At 37.9% G+C, this 26,275-nt stretch overlaps 1 protein-coding gene across 4 annotated transcripts in view; it reads left to right on the top strand.

The window, feature by feature from the left end:
- Positions 1 to 26,275, top strand: part of THBS4 (thrombospondin 4) — a 972,706-nt gene that overhangs the window by 472,252 nt on the left and 474,179 nt on the right. For all 4 annotated transcript variants that reach the window (XM_044063723.1, XM_044063722.1, XM_044063724.1 and 1 more), the window contains one exon: positions 18,066 to 18,143. In XM_044063723.1, coding sequence (XP_043919658.1) covers positions 18,066 to 18,143 — 78 coding nt within the window. The remainder of the gene's footprint in view (positions 1 to 18,065; positions 18,144 to 26,275) is intronic.

The following is a 26,275-nucleotide window of genomic DNA, read 5'->3' as shown; positions in this document are numbered from 1 at the left end:
TATCTACGGTCTGTAGATGGCCCACCTTTGTGCACAGGAATGACTGCTACTGCTCTTCATTTGTGAGGCATGAAGTCTGTTTAGAGGCTGTAGTTAAACAGCAGTTCCAGAGGACCTGACAGACCATGTTTCATGGTATTTCGATGGCATCGTGGGACATATTCTGGGCCTACTTAATGCAGTTTTCTTGACTTTAGAGAGAGCATTAAGAACCTGTTCCACAGTGATAGCATGGAAGTTATATTTGATGGTATTTCCTGAGGGAAGGTTGAGGGGGAGAGAGGATAACGTTAGAGCTGAATTTGTTGGTCAGCAGGTTTTCCATATATTCTGACTCAGTATAGGTGGCACCATTAACAGTGAGCTCTGCGCACAATTGTGCATTCCCTTTCTGGTTGTGGACATAGGTAAAGATTGCCCTTGTGGTTATCCCTGGCCTGAGAGGCCAAATTTACCTCAAATTTGGCTTTGGTAGACTTTGTCCTTTGAGTTGTTTCTTTAGTTTGATGAGAGTGCTTTTATCCTGCTGGGTGCTGCACCTCCTAAGTTTTACCATGATTTTCTTGCATCTGTTGTACAGCCTTCTGATATTGTGATTCCACCAGGGCGGCTTGTTTTTTGAGTTAGTCCTGTACTTCTCCCTGGTGGGTACAGCTGCCTCTATGCTTGTGTAGGGTTTTGTGAACAGTTCCACATAGCCAGCAGTCTTCTCAGGGTTTATGGGAGGTTGAAATTTTGCTAGGTTATCACTTAACAGTAGGAAGTTAGCCTTTGAGTAATTTCAGGTTTTATTTTTACTTTAAAGGACACCATTTTCTGGTCCAACCTTACCAGAGAAGACATTACAATAGGGGTTGTGCAGCATTTTCCCACATTAGTGAGGACCAGATCCAGTATGGTTGCACACCTTCAGGTCCAGGGAATTGTATTTACAAAGTCTAGAAATTTCTGTGCCTGTACATTTGGCATCATATATGATTTCCAGTTAATAGTAGAGTAATTAAAGCTGCCAATGGTAAGTATTTCCAATAGGTTTCAATACACGTTATGGGTTTCCTGGGTCATAGAGGGGGACCTATAGCTTGCAAGGAAGTGGTATTGGATTTTGCCTCTGGTGATTTGAACACAGAGAAGCTCAAGTGCATTGTCCTGTTTGACCAGCCTTGAGGTATATTTATTTTTTATATAAATTATGACACCTCCATCTTTGGTCACTGTCTGTGTAGTAGCTGGTCTAAATGTTTGGGGGGGCATTATAGCCTTGCACTGCTAGTGCACTCTCCACCATTTTAAACCATGTCTCAGTGACCTCACAGACGTCAGCATTCTGTAGGGTGAATAGAGATTGTAGGGAGTGGAGATTCTTGTTTAGATGCCTAGCACTGGACAGTAATCCCTTTATATTTTCTTATTTTTGATTTGCTATGTTGGAGGTACCTTCAGTTTGGCATTAACTAAAAGAGGCACTATGAGGTAGGACAATGTCTGTTGACCATCTCCTTCCATGCTGACAAATATTGCACCACCTTAGAATGACACCAGAAGTTACGCCAATTATTAAAATCAGGCATCTTCATAGTGTAGCATCATCCTTGCAGAAGATAAAATGCTGCTCAATGCTAGGCTCATACCAGCCTGGGACACATATTCCGAGAGCTCCATGATGTCTCTCTTCATATAGTTTAGGGAGGTACATCTCAGGTCATTTATTCCCTCATGGACAATGACTGAGTCATACTGGTCCTTGTGGTCCAGTGACCTGAGTGCCTGCATAATGTGGTGGATCCTGGCCTTTGATAAGCAACTGTCCATGACTTTCTCCTTACTTAGCCTAGTGAGGAGGCCATTAGTGTGTCTCACAATGGAGTCCTCAGTAACCAGAATGTTGGATTGTGTGATGGTTTGCTTTATGGGATTAGAACTAGAGGTCCCATGAGATGTGGCTGTATGTGTTGATGTGGGTGTTATTTTGAAAGAGTGCATTTGGGGCTGCTGAAGGTATTTGTTATGTGTATTTTGTCCAGGAGTTCTTTGGGGTTTAGGAAGGTTACATTTAATTGCCTCAGCATATGTGGGTCTATATATTTACTTTGAATTGTGTGATGGGTGCAACATGTGTACTACTGGCAACCTTATTGACATTAGGAGTGCTTTTATCTTAGGGCTTTCCCTCCAGTGACATTGTGTAAATACATCTCTCACATACCATATCAGTTTGTTTGAGAATTAATTGGTTGCCAGTTAACATGAGGCAATTTCTACACTGCCTCAGGATAAATATATCTGCCAGTCTGGTAACGGAAATAGTGGGAAAGTTCATATCCATGGAAACAGCCCATTTTGTTATTGATTAGGTGGTTAAAGTGAGAATATAATGCAATGTCAGAAGTATCTGGTTTGTAACTGTGAGGACAGTGCTTGTCACTACAAACTAGTTGTCCTGTGTATAACTAGGTATTGTTGAAATTTTAAGGGTGCTTTTACAGGAAAAATGTCAACCCAAGGTGTCTACATCTATACAGGCACTGCCAAACACTTAAGGGGAAACTAATAACTGCACCCTGATGATTTATGGATGAAGTATTTAGGCATATATTCTTAAATTAGGTTAGACAGCAAATCAAGCAGTACTTACCAAAAAGAATGAATTATGAAAAGAGTGGGTTTGCCTGAATGGCTACTGCCTGGCTGCTACTAGTGCTGGCCTCACCACAACTTCACACTGCTGGGATGCAATGCTCCTTTGCTTCTTCTCTCACCAGAAACAAAACAGCAGCATCAATCCCATGATGAAAAGCAAGCCACAGGCTCTTTGGTTATCAACAGTCTTGTCCAGGGTGATGTAAGGGTCTGTAGGCCTGTTGTACCCTTTTCCTGTAGATGCTTTACTATAGCAACCAGACAAATCAGGAAATGCAAACTCAGACACTCATGCCCAGCCAGAAACAGTCAGGAATCAATGCACTCTGCTCATCCTCTCACCGGGAGCAAAATACTGTATATGCACAAATTCCAATTTGGCACCAGTGAAGCAATTCTTAGGCTTTTCAATAATCACCAGTCACCTGAAAATAATGTCCCTATACGCCTTCTCTCACCAGGACCAAAACAAAAACACTAATTCCTTGATGACTACTAAGAGACAGAATGAGGACTCTGCATTAATTGGTGGTCTAGGAGTAGATATTGCAGATTTTAAAGGTAAGATGGAAAACTGGTTAATATCCTAAGAGTTTTAGTATATACTAAGCTGTTAGATATGAAAGATGCTGTAACTTAAGCTTTAGCTATCTAACTGGAGAGACACTCATTTTAAAAGAGCAAGATAGATTGGAAGGGGGTGGGCGCTTTGTATTCTGATTCTATGGCCAATAAATTTAAATAACTGAAGGGGAGTGATTTCACAAAATGATATCAGTGTGCTTACTCACAATAGCCAATGAAAGAGGAGAGGGAGGGAGATATGTGGTCAAATTAACATAAGGGGCAGGCAACTGTAAAGGCAGTTGAATTTAAAAACATAAAGCACCAGGGTTGGAGGGCAGGGGAAAACTCAATTTCTGTGTAACTCACAAGAGACACAGCTGTGGTCTCTTTCCTACTTTAAATACGCAATTAAAAGCAGAATACAAGTAAAACACAGTGTAAAGAAAACAAATCACAATATACAAAATAGAAGAAGGCAATGAAGCAATGCAAAATACAAGAAAGCAAAAACAAACTAACCTTCTCCTCACAACAAGCTGTGGCAGAGTCTGGGTGAGCTGTTCTAGTAAAGCTGTTGTTTCCAAGGCTAAAACCTAAAATTAAATTTATCTCTTTTGATATCTGAGTACACTAAGAAGAGAAGAGACCGCCCTTAGTAGTTAGAAATTCACCATTGTGCTGATGATATTCCAGACTTTGTAAGTTATCTGTCACATCTACTATTAGCCAATGGCCAGCTGATTGACATTCATGACATTGCAATTGTAAGGTTACTGTTATCTTGTAATGGTGGTTAGACTCAGAGAAGTGTGAGAAGGGGACTGATTTGTTTTTATCCTTTTTCCCTCTTCTCCAAGTTTGTGTAGCCTCCTAATTGGTCTCTCTCTTTCCCCCTCTCTCTCTGTGTCTTTTGATGTCTCACAATATTAATTTGGGATGTGGGGCTTGACTCCACATTGGGGTGTAGGGGGGCTTCCCCTGCAAAAAAAAATGCATTTGTGTTTTGTGACCTTGGAAGTATGGTGTTTTGTGTTGTGACTATGTGTTTAGAGTTGAGTAATTGTGTGTTGCTTTACAGCACACAATTATTTATAGCAATCCTAGGTCTTCAAGATGGTGTACCATAACTTTAGGTATTTATGAAATATGATATAATACCAAACTCCCGTCATTGTAGAGGAATTGCACAAGACTATTCTTTGAGTCTGTACCATGTATTTTTTTTTCAGAACTTTGACAGGCCAACTGCCTTTGAGTTATAATGTCTACCATCAGTGCCAGATTATAATAGGGGCAGTTTGGGTGGCCACCAGGGGCCATTCGCTCCAGTGGGGCCCATAGCAGGCTACATACTACTCCATGTTCTTGTGCTTTTCTCTTAGGAGGTTCTTCCCCACTGTGTGCAATGCTTGTCTTTTAAGGTGCACCACCAGAAGGTCAAGCATACACCACGTGAATGGACAGACTTGAACAGACACATTCTTTTAAAGTGAGCATACTTTTTCCCCACTGTCTAGAGTGACTTTCTTTTACAGTGCAATACCTGAAGACAATGCATACTTATTGTATTTGGACAGACTTGAATAGATGCAATCATTTAAAATGAATACACTTTTACCATGTTCTTTTAAACTGAGCTCACTTTTCCCCCACTCTCTGCAGTGCTTGTCTTTTACTGTGCACCAAGATTTCAAGGTGCATTTAGAGTTCCATTGGGCAGGTTTTCAGATTGGAAACTGCCCTTGATGAAAGTTAGTTTTGTGCATTTGGTGTGTGTATGTGTGGCTGTGTGTAGAGGACAGAGTTGTCAACTGTCCATGATTTTTCTCCTCATATTTGTGGTCTGTTTTCTAGTTAAATGTTTAGCTTTCTGGCAAAGTGTTGTGGATTGCTGTCACTAAATAGTGATAACTATGCAACCCTTCAGAAACCTTTGCTAATACAAAGCTGTTGAGCATATAAGACTAATATTGAAAATCCATTCCTGATTCTGGGTGTTTCTCTCTGGTTCTTGAGCTAAGAGGTTGGAATAGCTTAAAGGTGTGGTGGATTACACCTTATGGTTCTCACAATAGTAAGGTGAAACACGCTTCTGTGTCATTATTTAAGTATTTGTTCATTCGTTTGATTGTAAGCAAACACATTTTTTAAAAAAGCCCTTTATTGATTTAACACTTGTGACATAGGCAAACTTATGTTTATTTAAAAGTAATCAAACCATGTTAACAAGTTTACATTTACAAACATTACACATTACATATAGACTAGTCTTCTGTACAATATAGTCAATCCAACATTGCATAAATTGTTCAGTTTCTGCCTTCTCCTAAACCTCATTCTTCCTACAAAATATTTTTCTGCATGTATTGTTCCCATCATTTCCATTCTGCTATGTAATTTACTCCAACTCTTTTCTAAAGATCCAACTTCCTGTTCTTCTATCTGCGTTACAGTTTTCACTACTTCAAGTATGGTTGGTTTAGACTTTTCAGTTCCATTTTCTAGTCATTGCTTTTTTGGCAAAATATATATATATTTTATGGCATTCATACATACACACACACACACACACATATATATATATATATATATATATATATATATATATATATATACATATATATATATATATATATATATATACATATATATATATATATATATATATATATATACACACATATATATCATCCATCCACAACCCCTTTTTCCCATTTTTGCACATGGAGTCACTTCAGTAGTGACAATCATCTAGAGCCAAGGTTAATACCACTGGGTGACTAGCCCTGCCATGGTAGTTCTTCCACACCACACACTCACACACATACTTACACCCATGGCCAATTTAAAGTGTCCAACCCATCTACTGCATGTCTTTGGAATGTGGGAGAAAACTGGCACACCCAGAGGAAACCCATACGAACCCAGGAAGGACATGCAGACTCTGTACAGAAGTCACCCCAGCCAAGAATCGAACTTGGAAAACTCTTGCTGGGAGGCAACAACTCTATCCACTGCTCCAGTATGCATTAATATATATCATCTATATATATATATATATATATATATATATATATATATATATATGTGTGTGTGTGTGTGGAGAGAGAGAGATAACTATAGATATATACAAACACAGACACACACACACACACATATATATATATATATATATATATATATATATATATATATATATATATATATATATATATATATAGGGAGAGAGAGAAAAAGGGAGTAAAGATATTCACAATGACAAAACAAATAACAAATATGACAAAGAAAGTTAGGGGTATTCCTTCTGAGTTACCTGAGTGTAATAGTATAGGTGATGAGGTGGCTGGGGAGTAGTCAGGAAACCTAAATAGATCAGATTTTGGGAAAAAATAAAGGAGTTGGGGAAGTCATTTGTCATAAAGGCATTCCTTAGGAAGGACCTAAGGATTTCAAGGAAAAGACACAGTCAATGAAACTAAAAGTAGTAAGTTTGGTCATTGAAGCTAGAATGTCTGAAACACAGCATAAAAGGTGATCATTGAAGCTAGAATGCATGCAACACAGCATAAGAGGTTAATACATATAATTTAAAAGGTGTTCCAAGATAACTATGAAAATCAAGGGAAACACATGAAAAAAGACTGGGAGGCATGATGGGGTAAGATGGATACAACAGAGTAATAAAAGGATATATGTCAGGCCTCCAGATATATTACTATGTCAAAAAGGTTTTGGATGTTTTGTAAGGAATTGTTTCTGTAAGTGTTGTTATACTCAAATAAGACATTTCCAAGCAAATATCAGATGCTGATTGTGATTGGAAACACGTTTTCTGTTTTTGTCCAGCTTTAACACAGTTGACAGAGAACCTATAGTACACACTAAGAAAGTTACTGCATGACTCATTCATTTTAACCCATGAAAATTTCCTTTGGGGAGAGCTGACCCAGGAATAGCCTAGGTAGTATTGTTAACTGAACTATTTTTTTTTTTTAAATTCTCTTTATTTAATATTTTCAATAATCACATTTATGCACATAACAAAAAAAAACCTTTCAATACCACTAAGTATGTACATAGTAAGAACATGCAAATCCAACAAAAACTATATACAATAATACATTGCCCCAAAACAAGATACATACATCATGAATATCAAAGTAGAATCTAATGGTACCTACATAAGAAGTGTAGTCATTTTAATATATGATCAAATAGAATTCCCCAAAATTCTTTGATAATTGGCTTATGCTTAATATTGTGGAACAAATATTTATGAGCTTTGAGGTATTTAATGGCTACAGCTTTAAAGGCTCCCCAAGAAAGAGAGTGTCTGTTCTTCCAGTTTAAAGAAATATAATATTTAATTAACATAAAGATTTTATTTTATTTATTTATTTATTGCAGTTGGTTTACCAGGATAGTCCATTGGGCCATAAAGAACCCATTTTCAATGGAGTCCTGGGGAGAAAAGCTCCACAAAGAAAATGTACATTTGACAGAGAAAATGTAGGTACAGAGAGTTAATACAATGTAGACAGGATACAAGTGAAAACTTATCAAATATACAGTAGCAGTCATAACAGTTAATACATTGAGAAGAAAAATACTAGTAATCGAACAAATGTTAAACATTATACAGATTAGAGAACAAACATAGTAGCTATATAAAGTAGGATGAGATATTGGAGGACTATGAGTAGAGTTAGTTATGTAGGGTGGGAGCATGAGCATTCCCACTGTGATGCTAGATGTGAAAAAAGAGACTTTTTGAAGGTCGAGTGGTTGGAGGTGGTGCGGATGAGTGGGGGTAGGGAGTTCCAGAGGCGGCGAGGCTGAAGGACAGAAGGCTTTGCCTGGGGGATGAGTAGGTTTGTGCACTTCTAGTAGATTTTGATTATTTGACCTTAGAACTCTGTTAGGTAGGTGCATTTTAAAGGCAGAGGAAAGGGAGGGACAGAGGAAGGGTTTTGAATAAGTTTATGGGCTAGGGTTAGTTGAGTATAAGATAGTTGGTTGGGAAGTTCTAGCCATTTTAGTTTATGGAGGGATAAACAGTGGTGTGTGGAGGAGTTATGGCTGGTGGCGAATTTTGCAATTTTATTATAGCAGGAGGTAAGCTGTTTTTAACAAGGACTGAAGATTAGTTAGTAGTGGGGCACCATAGAGTAGGGAGGGGATAAGAAAGGAAGTAGAGAGTGATTTTAGTGGCAGATGTGAGGTAGGCATTCTGTCTATAAAGCATGCCAAGTTTTTGATGTGTTTTTTTGATGTTTATTTGCAGGTGAGAATTAAATTTGAGTTGGTTGTCGATTTGGACCCCAAGTAGTTTGGTCTCTGACACTATTTCAAGAGCTGAGTTGTTTTGACTAGTAATTAAGAATGTATTCAGGTCGGGAGGAGTGACTCTAGAAGGAGTAAATAACATTAGTTTGGTCTTGCTAGCATTGAGGGCTAGATGATTACTTAGCATCCATTGCTCTGTGAAAGAGAAGGCATCTTGAGTAAGTTTTTGTAGTGTAGTGATAGAAGAGGCAGAACAGATGATAGTTGAATCATCTGCATATTGGATGATGCTAGAGTATGGGATTGATTTGTGGAAGACGTTAATAAAAATATTGAAGAGAAGAGGACCGAGTATGGAGCCTTGTGGCACTCCTGTAGGGGTACTAAGGAAAGTGGAGGTGGCTTTTTTCCATTTTACAGCTTGGTTTCTGTTAGATAACTAGAGAACCAGTTCAAAGAGGTGGAAGTTAGGTAAAGATTGGAAAGTTTAGTTAAGAGCAGGCTGTGTGAGATAGTATCGAAGGCTTTGGAGAGGTCAAGAAGTAAGGTGGAAACAATTTGTCCAGAGTCACGGGCTTTATTTACAATTTCAAGGAAGGAGAGGAGGGCAGTCATAGTGCTGTGGTTAGGTCTGAAACCGTGCTGTGTGGGAGTTATAAGATGGTTGTCTAGGAGGTGAGGAAGGAGTTGAAGATGGACACATTTTTCTAGGAGTTTTGAAATGGGGAAGAGGATGGCTATGGGACGGAAATTAGTAATGTTGTTATTGTTGCCACCTTTGTGTAGAGGTATAATAAAGGCTTGTTTCCAGATTTGGGGAACTGTACATTCTTGTAGGGAGCGGTTAATTAAGATGCTAATAGGGTAGGCAAGAGTTTCAGCTGCTATACTGAGAAAGTAAGAAGGGATATTGTCAGGAGCATTGGTACATGGTTTCAATTTCTGAAGTAGTTTCTTTATAGTAGATGTAGGTATGGGATTTAGTGAGAAGAGGGTGCAGCCAGGAGGGGGGAAATTATGGGGTGGTGTAGATGAGGATAGAGTTTGCGTAGAAGAGGGGGTAGAGGAGTTAGTGGGTTAGGGATCAGAACTTTATATTTCCGCTCAGATAGACCAGGAGGTGGAATATGAAGGATGGTAAATTCCCATGAAAGGGTAGATTTTTCATAACCAATTTTCTCAAGTATCACTCTCAAAGCACACCAGAGCTTGTAGGAACATTTGCAACTCCAAAAAATATGGAGAATATCATCAGTTTGGTTAGGGCAGAACTGGCATTTAGGGGATTGATTGGGAAAGATTTTACTAAGGACGTCAGGAGTAAAGTACGCATTGTTGATTATCATCAGCTGAGTATATTTCAGCTTTTTAAAAGGTATATATTTAGAGCTTAATCTTATAGCCTTAGAGATTAGACTTTGATTAACAGAAGAGTTAATTTTTGGCCAATAATTGGAAAAGATGAGTATGTTCTGGGATTTAAGTGACATAATAACCTTGTAGGAATTTGAGGTCATTTTTTTCCTCATGAGAAGGAGTTTCCTTAATGTTTTACAAGTTGAGATATCATTGTCGAATACCAAGGGGTGTTCCAGATACCTACGTACCAGATCTCTAATTTGTCGTAAAATAATCATTTAATTTTTAGGTAAATTCAGATTAGTTCTTAGACTAGAAAGTGCCTGATGTCTGAAAGGGAAGAGATCAGAAATAGAGGTGCTCAGGAGAAGGGGGTATTGCTCCAGGTTTAACATGTGCCCATTCAATCTAAGGTTAGGGTTAAGATGGAGTGGTTGTAGAGTATTATACGAGTGAATCAAGTTCAAAGAGTTAAAAAGGGTCTGGAGGGACCTTATGCTATATACTAAACCTTTTGTTCACTTAAACATGCCTATGTTTGCTTCATTTAGGAATGGGAGTACTGCGGGGTTAAAGTTCAATGTTTTAATGTAGTTATTATACAAAACAACCCATGCCGGGGCCCACGGGGAGTGAGCCTTATGATATGAGGCTATACTAAAGATTCTACTTCCATTAATTATCTCATAGTAGGTTTTAAAATCAGGTAGGCCAAGTCCTCCTTGTTCCTTAGGATAGATAAGTTTTGTATAGCTAATTCTAACTGATTTGGGGGCCCATATGAATTTTGAAAGAGTAGATATAATATTTAAAAAAAAAATGTTATGCAAAATGCTGGTAGTTGCGTTAAATAAGTATAGAAATCTAGGAAGAATGTTCATTTTAATGATCGCAGTTCTGGCCAGGAAAGGAAGCTTAAGCTTAGCCCATCTGTTGAGATCATTTTGAACACTAGACCAGCATTTGACTACATTGTCCTGATAGTAATTGGAGTTTCCTTGAGAAAAGGATATACCTAAGTATAGTAGTTGATGCTTAGTTTTGATATCCGTATTTGTAATTATATTTGGCAACATGGAGTGGATATTTAATGGGAAAATTAGAGATTTGTCTCTATTCAGTTTGTAGTTTGTGAGGTTGGAAAAGGAGTTAATAGAAGATATGATTTTATTTGGGTCAGAGTAGGGGAGTGTAAAATATATATTTAAATCATCAGCATATGCCGATAGAGAATTATTCGAGTTAAAAATGGTAGGAGGGTGATGGAATGTACCCTGTTTTATAAGCATGAATAATGGTTCCATGTAAAGGTTGAAAAGAAGTGGGGAAAGAGGGCATCCCTGCCTGACCCCGTTAACAATATTGATTCTGTTAGATGTCTGTTTATTGATTTGTAGAGTAGTATATGCTGTGGAGTAAAGGGTTTTTATTTTACCTATAAATGAGTTTGGGATGTTGAAGAAAGGTAAAGAGTTGAATAAAAATTTTGTACTTAACCAATCAAAGGCTTTAGAGGCGTCCACCGCTAAGGCATAGATGGGGAATTTACTTAAAGAAGAAAGATGTATCATAGCTTCCAGTGATATAGTGTGGTCACTAGTTTGCCTACCCGGGATAAAACCAGATTGTTCAGAAGAGACAATAGATGGTATAACAGCTTTCAGTCTATTAGCCAACACCATGGCCAAGATCTTCATATCCAGATTAACTATATATATGGGTCTATAGTTCCCAGGGTCTTTAGGATCCGTATTATGTTTAGGAATAAGAATAGTTCTAGAAGCATTTAAATGAATATCTTTAAATCCAGTGGAGGTAATATAGTTAAACAACAAAAGCAAGACCTTGGGGATTTTTGTAATGAATGCTTTATAGAATTCAGCCGTAAACCCATCGGGGCCAGGAGATTTGTTAGGTTTAAGGTTATTAATGGCTGATATGATTTCTTGTATATTTATTTCTCTGTCTAGGAATTTATTTTGCTTCTCGGATAGTTTGGGAAAAATTAGGTTATTAAGAAAAGATTGCAGCTCTGCTTTATTTAGAGTGTTTTCGGTAGGCCCATAAGTTTGAGTGAATATATATTCAAATACTTTAATGATCTCATCAGTCTTCTGGTAATCATTACCTTGATAATGGATCACAGGTATAAACGGGGAGGTTTTACTCAGGTTGACAGCTCTGGCCAAAAATTTTGAGGGAAAGTGGATTAAGTCCGCATATATGGCCAATGATTTAATCTCATGGAGTTTCAGGCTGTCTGCTTGTAGAGATATTAGTTCTTTTTGTAGCTGCATCATATGTTCTTCCAAATGTGGGGTGTGTTTTTCCTGAATCTCAGCTTCTATTTTATGAAGCTGGGAAGTTAAGTCCCATTCTTTTTTGTTACGAAGCTTTTTATAGTATGAGGCTTTGTTAATAAGGAAACCCCTAATCATTGACTTAATTGCGGTCCACTCACAGTCTAGGGGAGACTGAGAGAAGTCACAGGATTTTAGAAATTGGTCAAGGTATTCTTCGATTTGAGAGGTAATTTCCTCTCTCCCAAGAAGGTTGGTATTCATTCGCCACCAAATGGCTGTGTTTTTTGCGGGACATTTGTTGTGTCGATGGATAGAGAGGTAAATCTAAGAATGATCAGAGAGAGTTCTAGGATATTGGACATAGGAAATATCCAGACTATGAACGACTGAGAAAATAAGAAAGCAGTCTATTCTAGACCAACTTTTAGCGCAGTTGGAAAAGAAAGAGAATCTATTATTTTTATGTGGAGCATCCAGAAATATACACGGGTCAAATAGGTTAAAATCCTCTTTCAATTCAGCTAGGGATCTAGAAGCAGAGATATTAAATCTGGCCTTAGCATTCGATCTATCTTTTTGGGAGTCCTGCACAGAGTTCCAATCACCCCCTACAATATAGTAGTGGTTGGAAAATGAGGTAAGAAGGTTATATATCTTCATAAAAAGTTTTGTTGAGTTGAACAAGGGACATATATATTAATAACAAGTATAGGTTTGTCTAAATAAGGGCAGGTTGTAGTAAAGAAACACCATCTACCTTCATATTAACTGAACTAATAATGCTATCATATTATGATGGCTATGAGAAATATGCAGCTGAATACATTAACGCAAAAGAACACATTTTTTGTGGAGTAAATGGTTAATCTAGTCCCAAATTATAGCAAAGATGAGTAAACTAAAGAACAATGAAGAAGAGAGAAAGGGGCTCAGCTGGAAAAACAGGTCTTGTGGATATGAATTAATAAAAACAGAATACTAGCAAACTGCTTTTAATAAGATTGCTTGAATCCTTGCTGTTTATATGAGATTTTCAGATGTCATATCATCTATTAGATTTCTTGTTGTACTGGGCGGAATCGAAATGTTCATTGTGCTGACCAACCACTAAAAAAGGAAGTGCATCATGCATAGGGATTGCGTAAGGGATGCAATCATTTTGTTTTGGATCTGCGAATAAAGTTTGACTTTTTTCAAAAAAATGTAGATGGGAGGGTAGATTTTATGGTCCTGTTGTTTAGTCAACAAGGAAAGTGTGATAAGATCAGCTAGTTTTGACACCATCCACTGGGAATATAAACATTTATGGTTAGGACACCATCCACTGGGAATATAAACATTTATGGTTAGGACACCATCCACTGGGAATATAAACATGTTTGGTTTGGACACCATAGACTGGGAATATAAACATTTATGGTTAGGACACCATCCACTGGGAATATAACATTTATGGTTAGGACACCATCCACTGGGAATATAAACATTTATGGTTAGGACACCATCCACTGGGAATATAACATTTATGGTTAGGACACCATCCACTGGGAATATAACATTTATGGTTAGGACACCATCCACTGGGAATATAACATTTATGGTTAGGACACCATCCACTGGGAATATAAACATTTATGGTTAGGACACCATCCACTGGGAATATAACATTTATGGTTAGGACACCATCCACTGGGAATATAACATTTATGGTTAGGACACCATCCACTGGGAATATAACATTTATGGTTAGGACACCATCCACTGGGAATATAAACATGTTTGGTTTGGACACCATAGACTGGGAATATAAACATTTATGGTTAGGACACCATCCACTGGGAATATAAACATGTTTGGTTTGGACACCATAGACTGGGAATATAAACATTTATGGTTAGGACACCATCCACTGGGAATATAAACATTTATGGTTAGGACACCATCCACTGGGAATATAAACATTTATGGTTAGGACACCATCCACTGGGAATATAACATTTATGGTTAGGACACCATCCACTGGGAATATAACATTTATGGTTAGGACACCATCCACTGGGAATATAACATTTATGGTTAGGACACCATCCACTGGGAATATAAACATGTTTGGTTTGGACACCATAGACTGGGAATATAAACATTTATGGTTAGGACACCATCCACTGGGAATATAACATTTATGGTTAGGACACCATCCACTGGGAATATAACATTTATGGTTAGGACACCATCCACTGGGAATATAAACATGTTTGGTTTGGACACCATAGACTGGGAATATAACATTTATGGTTAGGACACCATCCACTGGGAATATAACATTTATGGTTAGGACACCATCCACTGGGAATATAAACATGTTTGGTTTGGACACCATAGACTGGGAATATAACATTTATGGTTAGGACACCATCCACTGGGAATATAACATTTATGGTTAGGACACCATCCACTGGGAATATAACATTTATGGTTAGGACACCATCCACTGGGAATATAACATTTATGGTTAGGACACCATCCACTGGGAATATAACATTTATGGTTAGGACACCATCCACTGGGAATATAACATTTATGGTTAGGACACCATCCACTGGGAATATAACATTCATGTTTAGGACACCATCCACTGGGAATATAACATTTGTGGTTAGGACACCCTACACTGGGAATATAACATTTATGGTTAGGACACCATCCACTGGGAATATAACATTTATTGTTAGGACACCATACACTGGAAATGTAACATGTATGGTTAGGACACCATCCACTGGGAATATAAACATTTGTGGTTAGGGCACCATACACTGGAAATATAAATATTTGTGGTTAGGACACTAGAGATGAGACAGTAGTCCAGACTACTTTTCATTTTAAAGGAAGCAGATATGAAGGAACTGCTCTTGGCTGAGGGGATGGAAGAATCCCCATTGGTCTTATAACTTAAATGGTAGCATGCAGTCTTGTATAATCTTTTGGGATTTAAAATGTCTTTTCTGTCATAGGCACTCCCTCAGTAGGAGAAAGTCATTATAACAGGATCACTGTGTTTCACTGACGCAAACCATGTCCTTAAATAGACAAGAGAAGAAAAATACAGGTTTATCTTCCCTGAGTCAGTGCACATGTGTTAGTAACAGGGGTTCGAATGACAGTAGCAAAAATGTCCCATCACCTACCATCCAATTCTCTAAGCTCACAATTTAATTACTTCCCCAACATTATTATCATTCATTTTTTGTGAGGATTTTGCAACATTTTGTAAGGTTTTCTCAAATCACCCACTTTGTGGCAACTAACAGTGATGCTGAAGTGATGGGGCACTCTGATGTAAAAACACCACATCAACACTAAATCTCCTAAGACCACTAAATGTCTGTGAAGTTTGGTCATTGTGTTAATGTTCAGATATTCCTGGACAAAAGGAAGAGTGGAGTTTCTTGCGTATAGGCTGAGGTATAGTCAACTGACAGTAAAAGTGAGCTAAAGGGTGTTGTCACACATATATACATCTAATCAGGTAGTTTGTTTATTTTTTTATTTTGTTAGTTAGTTAAAGTTAGTTATTGATCACTCTGCAAACCATGCATTTAATCAAACTCCTTACCTCCACAGTCAACCTCTATTTTACCCCATTTTGCCTGGACACCTCAGTATCCCACATCACGCAGAGAAGGGTCCCTTTCCAATTTGCCTTTTACTACCATCTGTCTTTAATGTCTGGAAGTAAAGAATGAGGGCCAGGAGCTCAGTTTAGCATCATTTTGGCTGGTTTTGTATGTTTAAGAATGCTGCATATTCCCCCCTCCCAAAAATGCCATGGAGCCAGACACTCTACTATTACTTTTCAGTAACCTGCCCATTGTTGCTAAGTTAATGAATATTAAAGTTTAACAGAGGCTTGCAAATGATCAACAAAAAGAAGAACAAAAGTAATGCAGAAGGCAGCAGGTGCTTATTGCAGAGTTCATCATTATGGTCAGTGTAATGAGTGTAGTATTAGCCATTATTTAGGATAATCTCACTTTTTCAAGTTTCTCATCTGTAGCTGATGAAAATCCATAGGATCATAGATAATCACTTGACAAGGAGTCCAGGAGGACATTGTGGAGTCTAACTCGGTTTCCATGCTTCCCAAGAGCACACTATGGCTAAGCAAATGCTCATAGTCATACAGTAGGCAAATGGATGATGAGGGAATCAAACCCTGACTACAGGAAGCAGCACATTAACATCTTGTAGCCTTAATCCTCTGTGCTAAATGCCAGACTTCGCTAACGGGCAGTCCATTTAAACTGTTCTTGGAAGAGGTGTCTTATTCAGATTGCTGTATTGTTTCAGGTAGCAGATTACAGTGTGGAAGCATCACACACTTACTGGGTGAGAGGCATAGGAGCATATGGAACATTTGCAGACAATACTGAGGCAGCTTTCACTTTTTCTTCCCCATAATGCCAAACCAAGTTTGAAAGTTAAATTCTGCATAAAGTGCTCAGTAAAACTATGGCATAGGTGCATCATGCATATTGTGTTTTTAATTATATTCTCTCAGAGATTACACTTGGTGCTTTAAAAAAGTATGGCATTTGCTTTTGTAACCTCACATATAAGTCACTATTAGTGTGGGTAGCTAACACTATCCCTCTCACCAATTAAATATTCTGTAAACCTTTTATGTTGGGTGACCTAGAGCCATAAATGGATTTTACCTTTGCTATGGCTTGCTATCTTATCCAGTGTACCTCCTGAGCAAAAGTTGTAGATAGACCTTTTTCTTAACTGTTCATGAAGGTACAAACAGGATTGAAAGTCCTTGCTCCCATCTAATAGCTCAAAAACATTTATTATGCCACTGCCCGAATACACACAAACACACACACACACACACACACACACACACACACACACACACACACACACACACACATAGAATCACATGCACGCACACACACACACATACACACACATACACACACACACACACACACACACACACACACACACACACACACACACACACATACACAATCTCATACACACACACACACACACACACACACAGATACACAATCACACGCACACGCAGACACACACACACACACACACACACACACACACACACACACACACACATGCACACACATGCATGCACACACCATGCATTGGGTTGCAGAGTTTCATTTTAAGGCAGACAACTCCATATTCACCTAAAAACTACTATTCATATACTAGAGCCAAAGCTGACTTAGTAAAACCTTTGGATTTTTTTCATTTATTTTGTGTAATATCTAGTCTGTTTGAACTTTATTAAATGATTTATTCTTCAGTACCTATTCATTAAGCTTCATATCTGTATTAGAAAGGCTAAGGTTCTGTGCATGCTGCAATATCATAATACTATAAAACCGAGGCTTAGATCCTAAATGCAATGTCAGCACATCCAAACAAAAACATATCTAGCACTAGAGGTTCTGAGTTACCTGCAGTTTTATATTTACAGTTGTGCCTTAATTATATGACTGCTGAAAATATTCACATTACTTATAATACAAAATCCATATCACACAACCAATGCATTCATCAGTATGGATTCTGTCCTTTGAGGCAGTGTATCACATTATCTCATGGAAACTCTCGCAGCCTCAGTTTACCTTCTCTAACACCCTTGAATTATTTTGATACTCATGACATCTTAAAACACGCACACCCTTGTAGGAAAACAGTACTTGTTGCGCATGCCTCGTAGCATAAATCCTCTACTTTATGTAAATAAGGCTCCTTTCTCGTACATGCATAAGTTTAAATTTGAAGAACAGTATCAGTCACAGTTTTCTAATGATGCTACAAACTTTTAATGTTGTTGATATTCAGTGGAGTAAAATATATTTTGCTTGTGTATAGGTTTGCGTTGATATTGATGAGTGCAATGAAGGCAGACGTGGGGGATGTGTACAACATTCAAAATGCATCAACACTATGGTAAGAAGTTACCTGTTATGTCTATATTAAATGCTAGTTTTATATTATATTTAGATTACATCTATGAGCATTTACAGTAAAAGAGGTACATATACAAAAAATGTACTATTTGCTGATATAGTTTTTGTTTAGTCATTTAACTGATACTGATTTTTTGTGACTTCAGGGACTTTAGCACAAGAGACCTTCCTGTCCACCACTGCTTTATTTTCTTGTAAATTCATATTCATTACTTCTGTTATTTGTTTACCTTTCACTGGCCCACTCTTATTTTGTCTTCAGTCTTTCCCGTCATCACTGCCTTCTGCAATGAACATTGTATTTGCATTCTGTGGCCAAAGTATTTGACTTTTAGTTTTACTGTCACATCTTCCAGTTAGCAGACTGGATTTATTTCCTTAACTACTGACTGATCTTCTTGCACTCTGTGGAAGTTTGAAAAGTTTCCCCAGTACCACAGTTCATCGGTTTTAAAGTGTATAACCTTATTTATAGTCAGTTGGCATAATGGTTAAGGGCTTTGCCTCCTATATACAAGGTATAAGGTTCGATCCTGACCTCCGGACAATGCTTGTTTGGAGTTTGTATGTTCTCCATGTCTCTGTAGGGTTCCTCCCACTTCTGAAAAAACTTGCTGAGTGAATCCATCTCAAACTCACACAAGAATGGAGCTGAGACTCTAGAATGTGCCCTATACTGGAGGAAGAGTTGTATAGATCAACGGCTTCGGGCATCTACTGTGGTGCATAATATCCTCAACATCCTCAAGATAGAAGAACATACATTTCCAAGGTGGTTGCAGACTGATCAATCGCTTAACTTCAGCTCTCCCAGTGTGAAAAAAGAAACTGAGAGACAAGGGCCAGGAATTCTGTCACTCATAGTACATTCAGTTACAGGCTAATAAGTACACTGCCTGGATGCTAGCAAAGAAGAAACTAAGAGAGCCTGAAATAAAGTCAACTAGAAAAGGTGAAGAGAAAACACTGACTGGGAAGAATCATGCAGCTGTTCAGCAAAAAGTGCAAGCTCCAGCATTGGTTCAAGAAATGGCTTTCAGTAATCTAGAGGAAAAAGTATGTCAAACGTGCTCATAACTGATTAAAGTAAACAAAACACTGATGGAGTATATCAACTCAAATAACAAAAGGCTGGAAAAATGGAAGAAACTTTGAACAGATATTCACATGAGCTGATAAAACTGCAAAAATTAGAGGGTGAAATGAAAAAAAGGCTGGTTGAGTATGAGACTGCTCATGAAGAGACACTTAAAAAAATGATAGTATAAGAGGACAGAGCACATAGGAAAAACCTGAGATTTTCTGCTGTACCAGAGAAATTAGAAGGAACAGACAGTATTAATTATATGAAGGCACAAATAAGCAACCAGACTGGTATTCCACAGAAGGAACTGTTAATAGTAATGGCACACCATGTGTATACTCCATACCCGGCCATGAGAAAGCAGCTTTGACCTGAATTAGTAAAGGTGCCAACTTTCCAGGAGAAATAGTTGATCCTGACAAAACTGTGGCACAGAACCTATATCTATTTATTTAGAGAAGGTTCTTAGACCAATCCTAAACAAGAACAACTACATTTTAAAGGACACAGAACATTTTCTTAATGATTTGTTTATTTTTCGGAGCAATGTACACTGCCTATAAGTAATCTACTTTTGGTTACATTGGATGTTACATCATTGTTTACAGTAATACCCAATGATTTGGGCATTGAAAGTGTTAAGCAATTTTTACAATTATATGCTGAGACTCAAGAGAAGAAAGTTACACTTATGCACTTTGCTGAAATGTGTATTAAAGAATAATGCTTCTGTGTTTGGTGAATCCTTTTATTGGCAGCAAAATGGCATAGCTATGGGCACCTCGTGTGCCAATAGCTATGCCAATGCCTTTTATGGCTATGTGGGACCATGAATATGTTCAGAATGGTCCTTTTAGTAGATATGTTATGTTTTATAGGAGGTTCATTGATGATTTATTTCTCCTATGGAATGGGACATTGGAGCAGTTTTATAAGTTTGAGAACTTGGCCATCTTAGAGTCCTTTTATATTGCTGGAATTAATAGAAAAATTATGATCCAGAGGGAAGCAAAGAAAGCAATCAACAGAGTAAGCTGGAATTTTATGAAAAGGACAATCACAAATGTGTATTTCCTGATACAACAGTAAAGTTAATAAGGAGGATGTATGAGGGATCAGAAGCAAAAATCAAAGTGGCAGGGTTCCAATCTGATAAGTTGTATCTGAATAGAGGAACCAGGCAGGAGTATCATCTTTCCTCTTGGTTATTTGCATTACATTTAGAGTCACTGGCAAAGCAGATAAGGGACTTAGAAATTCAAGGATATAATTGGTATGATATTTAAGAGACGTTAGCTTTATTTGCAAATTATATTATTTTGTACCTAACAGAACCAGAAAATGACATCTCAGTGTTGTGGAACATTCTGAGATGGTTCCAGGATTTTTGGGGTATATAAAATTACTGAAGAAAATACAAAGGCTATAGCTGTAAACTATGTACCCACACATGAATTGATTCATCAATATCGATATTTATGGGTGTGACAGGTCCCTACTTCAGGCTAGCAATCATAGAGACTATGTCCTCATCACTAGCTCTAGTGGGGGACAGTCACTAAAAACAAAAATGGATTCACAAAGTATTTTCAGATGCAGCTCCATGCACCAAGCACAGTTTCCCTTAAGAGCACACAGGAAGCACACTCCAGACCTGGGGCTGGACTCTCTCTCTCTCCAGACCCACACAAATCACCACACTGACCACTTTGCAGCTTTCTGTCCCTGTTTCCAGTAGCTGACACTGACGCACACACTCACACACATACATTCACACACACACACACACACACACACACACACACACACACACTTGAATATTTGAGTTTCATACACACACATACACACCTGGAAAAAGCTGGCACAGATTTACTAGCTGTGCCCCTTTTTGCCCAAACTCTGTGGTAATCATGCTGCTACCAGTCAACTTCCCTAAGGCTCTTACAAAGGGTACCCAATTATACTATATAAAAGTAATACTAATGCAAATGGTAGAGCGTAACCAAAGCAGCAAGGCTTTCTAGAGCAGCCACAGTGCCACTAAAATAACCATAAGTACTGTCAAGATGTTAAATGTTTTGTCTAAAGGACCAGCCACAATGAAATGTATTAAAATATTTAATCAAATAATAAAACATAAAACAGGAGGATACTGAATACAATAAACAGCAGAGTTTCAACCACAGAGATATACAAAATAATACAGCTGGATAGTTTCTCACAGATGCAGAAAACAATACTAAACTATTCTCATTAAATGTTCCTGACTAACTAAAGAGTTACTTTTCCCTGACTACTTACTAAAGCAAGGCAAGCTCCTAAGTGCTGAGTGTCTTACCACAGCAAAAGCCAGATGATGTCTCTGTCTGTGTGGATGTGTGAGATACATATCCTGTCAAAAATCTTTCCTGTCAGATTCTAAAGTGCTGCTGCGAGGGTTCCAAAGAAATCAGATGCTGATTAGGGGGTAACATCATCTCTGGTCACTTGACTCTGGTACAGTACACACACACAGCTTTGCTAAGATCTGTGACAGCATCTGAAAGCTATAACACAATTTCAAACTTTTCACCCTTCCAGGGTTCTCTGATAAACACACACATTTGATCAGCTGCAACAGTACAACCTAATATACATGCATACATTCCTTATGTCCAGTAGGACCTACCTTTGATGCATTTTTAACACAAATAACTGTACAAATATATTTTTAATTCAAAGAACATCTGTAGAAATTAGTGTGATAGTCAAATAATATAAAATTCTTTATAAAACTCCAGCTAACTATGCTGGCATATGTACACATATACTGCCCTACTCTCCCTGTCACATATGGCACTACCTCATAACATCACAGTAGGAGCATAATAAAATGAAGTATTTAGGAATATGGCTTAAAAAGGAAGCTGTTATGGAAGCTAAGGATATGTGGGAAGAGACTTAAAAGATAATACAAAAACTGAGAAACTGGAACCTCTTGCCAATGGATAGCAAGTTACAAGCAGTAAAAATGTTTATAGTCCCTTTGGTTTTATATACAGGTCAAGCATATTTGTATCAACAGGTGAGAAGTTGTGGATAGTAATTAATAAGGATTTTATCTGGGAGCAGAAGAGGGTAAGAGTCAAATGGGATAAGTTGATCCTTTCGATAGAACAAGAGGTTTAGGATTACCTGATTTGAAGGGATATTTTAGAGGTGCACAGTTAAGGCTTTGTTGTTGTGTCTTTCGGCTTATCCCAGTCGCCACAATGGAACTCCGGTCCGCTAATGTTTGGTAGTGGATTTTTTTACGTGCCGAGTTAGCAGCCCTGACACACAACCTTCAACTATTACACATAAAATGAGAGAGCTACAATTCAAAGTGAAAAGGGATGATGATGAAGCAGGAGGAAAGTCAAGAAATGAGGAAAGAGTAGGACTTTGTATGCAGATCCTTAAGTAGAATAACAACACTCATACAAAATATATTACTGCGCAGCTAAATTAATAACAGATAAAATTTTACCACAAGAACACAGGGTACTAAGAGAAAAGAAGGGGAGAAATTGAATGCCATCATGGAAGTATCAAATAGAGAAAACTATAAAATAGTTAAGACAAGAAGTGTCACTGTTAGAAGAGTATAGAAAAGGGAACAGATCAACAAAAGTACTCAGAAAAATAGATGTGATAAAAGCAATGCATAGTATTATAATGGATCAGAATTTATCATGCAATGTCACAAATAATAAACTAAAAATATCAGCAGAGGCAGAAAAACTTAGAAGATACACAGATGAATAAAAAGGAAAGTACAAAATAAGCAATTTATTGATGATCCCAAAATGTTCTATAGAGAATTAGGAAACAAGACAAAAGAATTGAAAGACCACCCAAAAGAGAAGAAATAGATACATTTTGGAGAAATATCTATGAAGATCCTGTGAACCATAACAAAGATGCTAAATGGATAAAAGAAGTAAAAGAAAGAATAAGAAGTTCGAAGATACAGGATATAAAATGGGATGAAGTAACGGCCAGAGAGATTGAGATATAGTTAAGAAAAGCCATTGGTTGGAAACTGCCAGGCCCAGTTGCAGTACCTAACTACTGGCTAAAAGTATTAACATCTTTGGATGAAGATTTAGCCATGAGTAAGAACTATTTATATGCGCACCCCAAACAGACCCCAACCTGGTTAACAACAGGAAAAACAGTGCTCCTACTTAAAGAGTGAACCTGCAAGTTGCCTTCCAATGACATATAAACTATACAACAGAATTGATGCCAACAGAGTTTGTAGTCATTTAGAAGAAAATTCAGTTATGGCAATAGAACAAAAGGTAATAAAAGAAAGTCATATGGAACAAAAGATCATCTGTTGTTAAATAAAGTCATAACGGAGAACTGTAAAAAGGGGAAGCATTTAAGTATGGCATGGATTGACTATATACTGAAAGGCATAATAATGTGGCAAGACTGTTGCACTGAAGATTGTGCGAACATTATAATACTGAAGTAGCTGACAAACACTGGAAACATGCGTTGCAAAGCATCATAGAAAATGATGAAGCCTTCATCACATGGGATCACCCATTATCAACAGTTCAAAGGATAGATGCAAGAAAACAAGATATAGTGGTCCTTGACAAAATGAGAAAAGTAGCATTGATCACTGAAATTGCTACACCCAGGGACTGCAGTGTCTTGTGTACATAGAGACACAAAGTCATAAAATATCAGGATTTGCAGACAGAAACAAGAGCAATGTGGAAGAAAGAAACCCAGACAGTTCCAATATTAGTAGGAGCAACAGGTCTTATAAAAAAGAATCTATAGTCGTATTTTGATATGTAATCAGGAAAAGCCAAAAGATACAACAACAACAACAACAACCAATACATGTAACTCCATACGAATTGCAGAAGGAGCCATTACTGGGCACATTGCGGGTGCTGCAAAGAGCACTTCTGGCTGACATTAAAGACTGAAACGATACTAATTTCAAGAACTTTAATCATACTTTGACTAAGGAATGGGGTCCATTTCCATCATGGTATTAGAAACCCAAAAGATTTGGAGAAATGAAAAGAATATTATATTTATAAAGTAACAGAAAGTATACTAAGAACCAAGCCAATACAGCAAGGGACAAAAGAGATTCTGCCAATAGGGATGACTGCAATTAGGGGTACAAAGAATAGGCAAGAGGGGGCTGGAATTTACTGAAGGAAGCAGAGAAAGGAACCAAGGTAACAGGAACAAATAATTTGAGAGGGAAAGGTAATAGAATGGAAGGCGGCCAAGAAGACATTTGGGCAGCAGTCTAGAAACTTCTTTCCCTATCAGGGACTGATATCAAAGTACAGGCAAAGAGAAAGGGATATAGGAATCCCAAGTGAAAGACTTGCACTTGTTGAATTTTTAGTTGAATCTAGAACAGAAGCTGCTGTTAAAAAAGGGATTATTAGTAGGGGAATATAAAGTATTGCACAATAACTATAGGTATCAATCACATGAGATTAGAAAAGGTTGGGAAGAAATATTAGATAAACAATTCACAAAGAAAGAATAGGAGGACATATCCATGGCTCCCAAATATGCAACAAAGTCTAGAAGATTTAGGAGTTTTGCTTGGAAGTGTTTGTATGATGTACTTATATACTCCAAGCAGATGCCAAAGAATTTTTCCTTCAGGTAGATGGTAAATGGGAGAAGAAAGAGGTAACTGAAAGCATAAGTTTTCAGAGTGTAATCAGTTGGCATACTTTAAAAAATCCCTACAGAATACTCTGTCAGGAAGACTAGGTAAGCAAATCAGTGTAACTAAGGAAATATTTTTTTTAAGCTGGGATACAAAATCTGAATTGCATAGACATAGTAAGGCCGTGTTAAATTTCATTCTGATGGCTGCCAAAAGAGCAGTTACTAGAAAATGGAAATCAAAGTCTAAGCAAACCAAACCTGAAGTAGTAAAAAATTATAACAGAGATAAAATTACAGGAAGTGGGGTCTTTAGAAAAGGATAGGAGTAAATTACATAGAAAAAATGAAAATTGTGGGAACAAGATTTTTAAGAATAAGGGTGATGTGCAGAGCTCTAGTAACCACAGAGGGATTAAATTGATCAGTCACAGCATGAAGGTATGGTAAAGAGTAGTGGAAGCTAGGTTAAGAAGGGAGGTGATGATTAGTGATCAGCAGTATGGTTTCATGCCAGGAAAGAGCATACAGATGCAATGTTTGCTCTGAGTGTTGATGGAGAAGTACAGAGAAGGTCAGAAGGAGTTGCATTTTGTCTTTGTAGACTTAGAGAAAGCATATGACAGGGTGCCTAGAGAGGAGTTGTGTTATTGTATGAGGAAGTCGGGAGAGTCAGAGAAGTATGTAAGAGTGGTACAGGATATGTACGAGGGTATTGTGACAGCGGTCAGGTCTGAGGTGGGAGTGACGGATGCGTTTAAGGTGGAGGTGGGATTACATCAAGAATCAGCTATGAGCCCTTTCTTATTTGCAATGGTGATGGACAGGTTGACAGACAAGATCAGACAGGAGTCCCCGTGGACTATGATGCTTGCAGATGACATTGTGATCTGTAATGAGAGTAGGAAACAGGTGGAAGAGACCCTGGAGAGATGGAGATATGCTCTAGAGAGAAGAGGAATGAAGGTCAGCAGGACTAAGACAGAATATATGTGTGTGAATGAGAGGGAGGATAGAGGAATGGTGAGGATGCAGGGAGTAGAGGTGGCGAAGGTGGATGAGTTTCAATACTTGGGATCAGCAGTTCAGAGAAATGGTGAGTGTGGAAGAGAGGTGAAGAAGAGAGTACAGGCAGGATGGAGTGGGTGGAGAAGAGTGTCAGGAGTGATTTGTGACAGACAAGTACCAGTAAGAGTGAAAGGGAAGGTCTACAAGAGGGGAGTAAGACCAGCTATGCTATATGGGTTTGAGACAGTGGCACTGACAAAAAGGCAGGAATCAGAGCTTGACGTGGCAGAGTTAAAGATGTTAAGATTTGCACTGGGTGTGACGAGGGTGGACAG

This window comes from Protopterus annectens, chromosome 2.part2 (genome assembly GCF_019279795.1).
Source record: "Protopterus annectens isolate FY-2018-M chromosome 2.part2, PAN1.0, whole genome shotgun sequence".
NCBI lineage: Eukaryota > Metazoa > Chordata > Ceratodontiformes > Protopteridae > Protopterus > Protopterus annectens.
The sequence above is the reverse complement of the archived record's forward strand: the minus strand, read 5'-3'. Positions and strand labels throughout refer to the sequence as shown.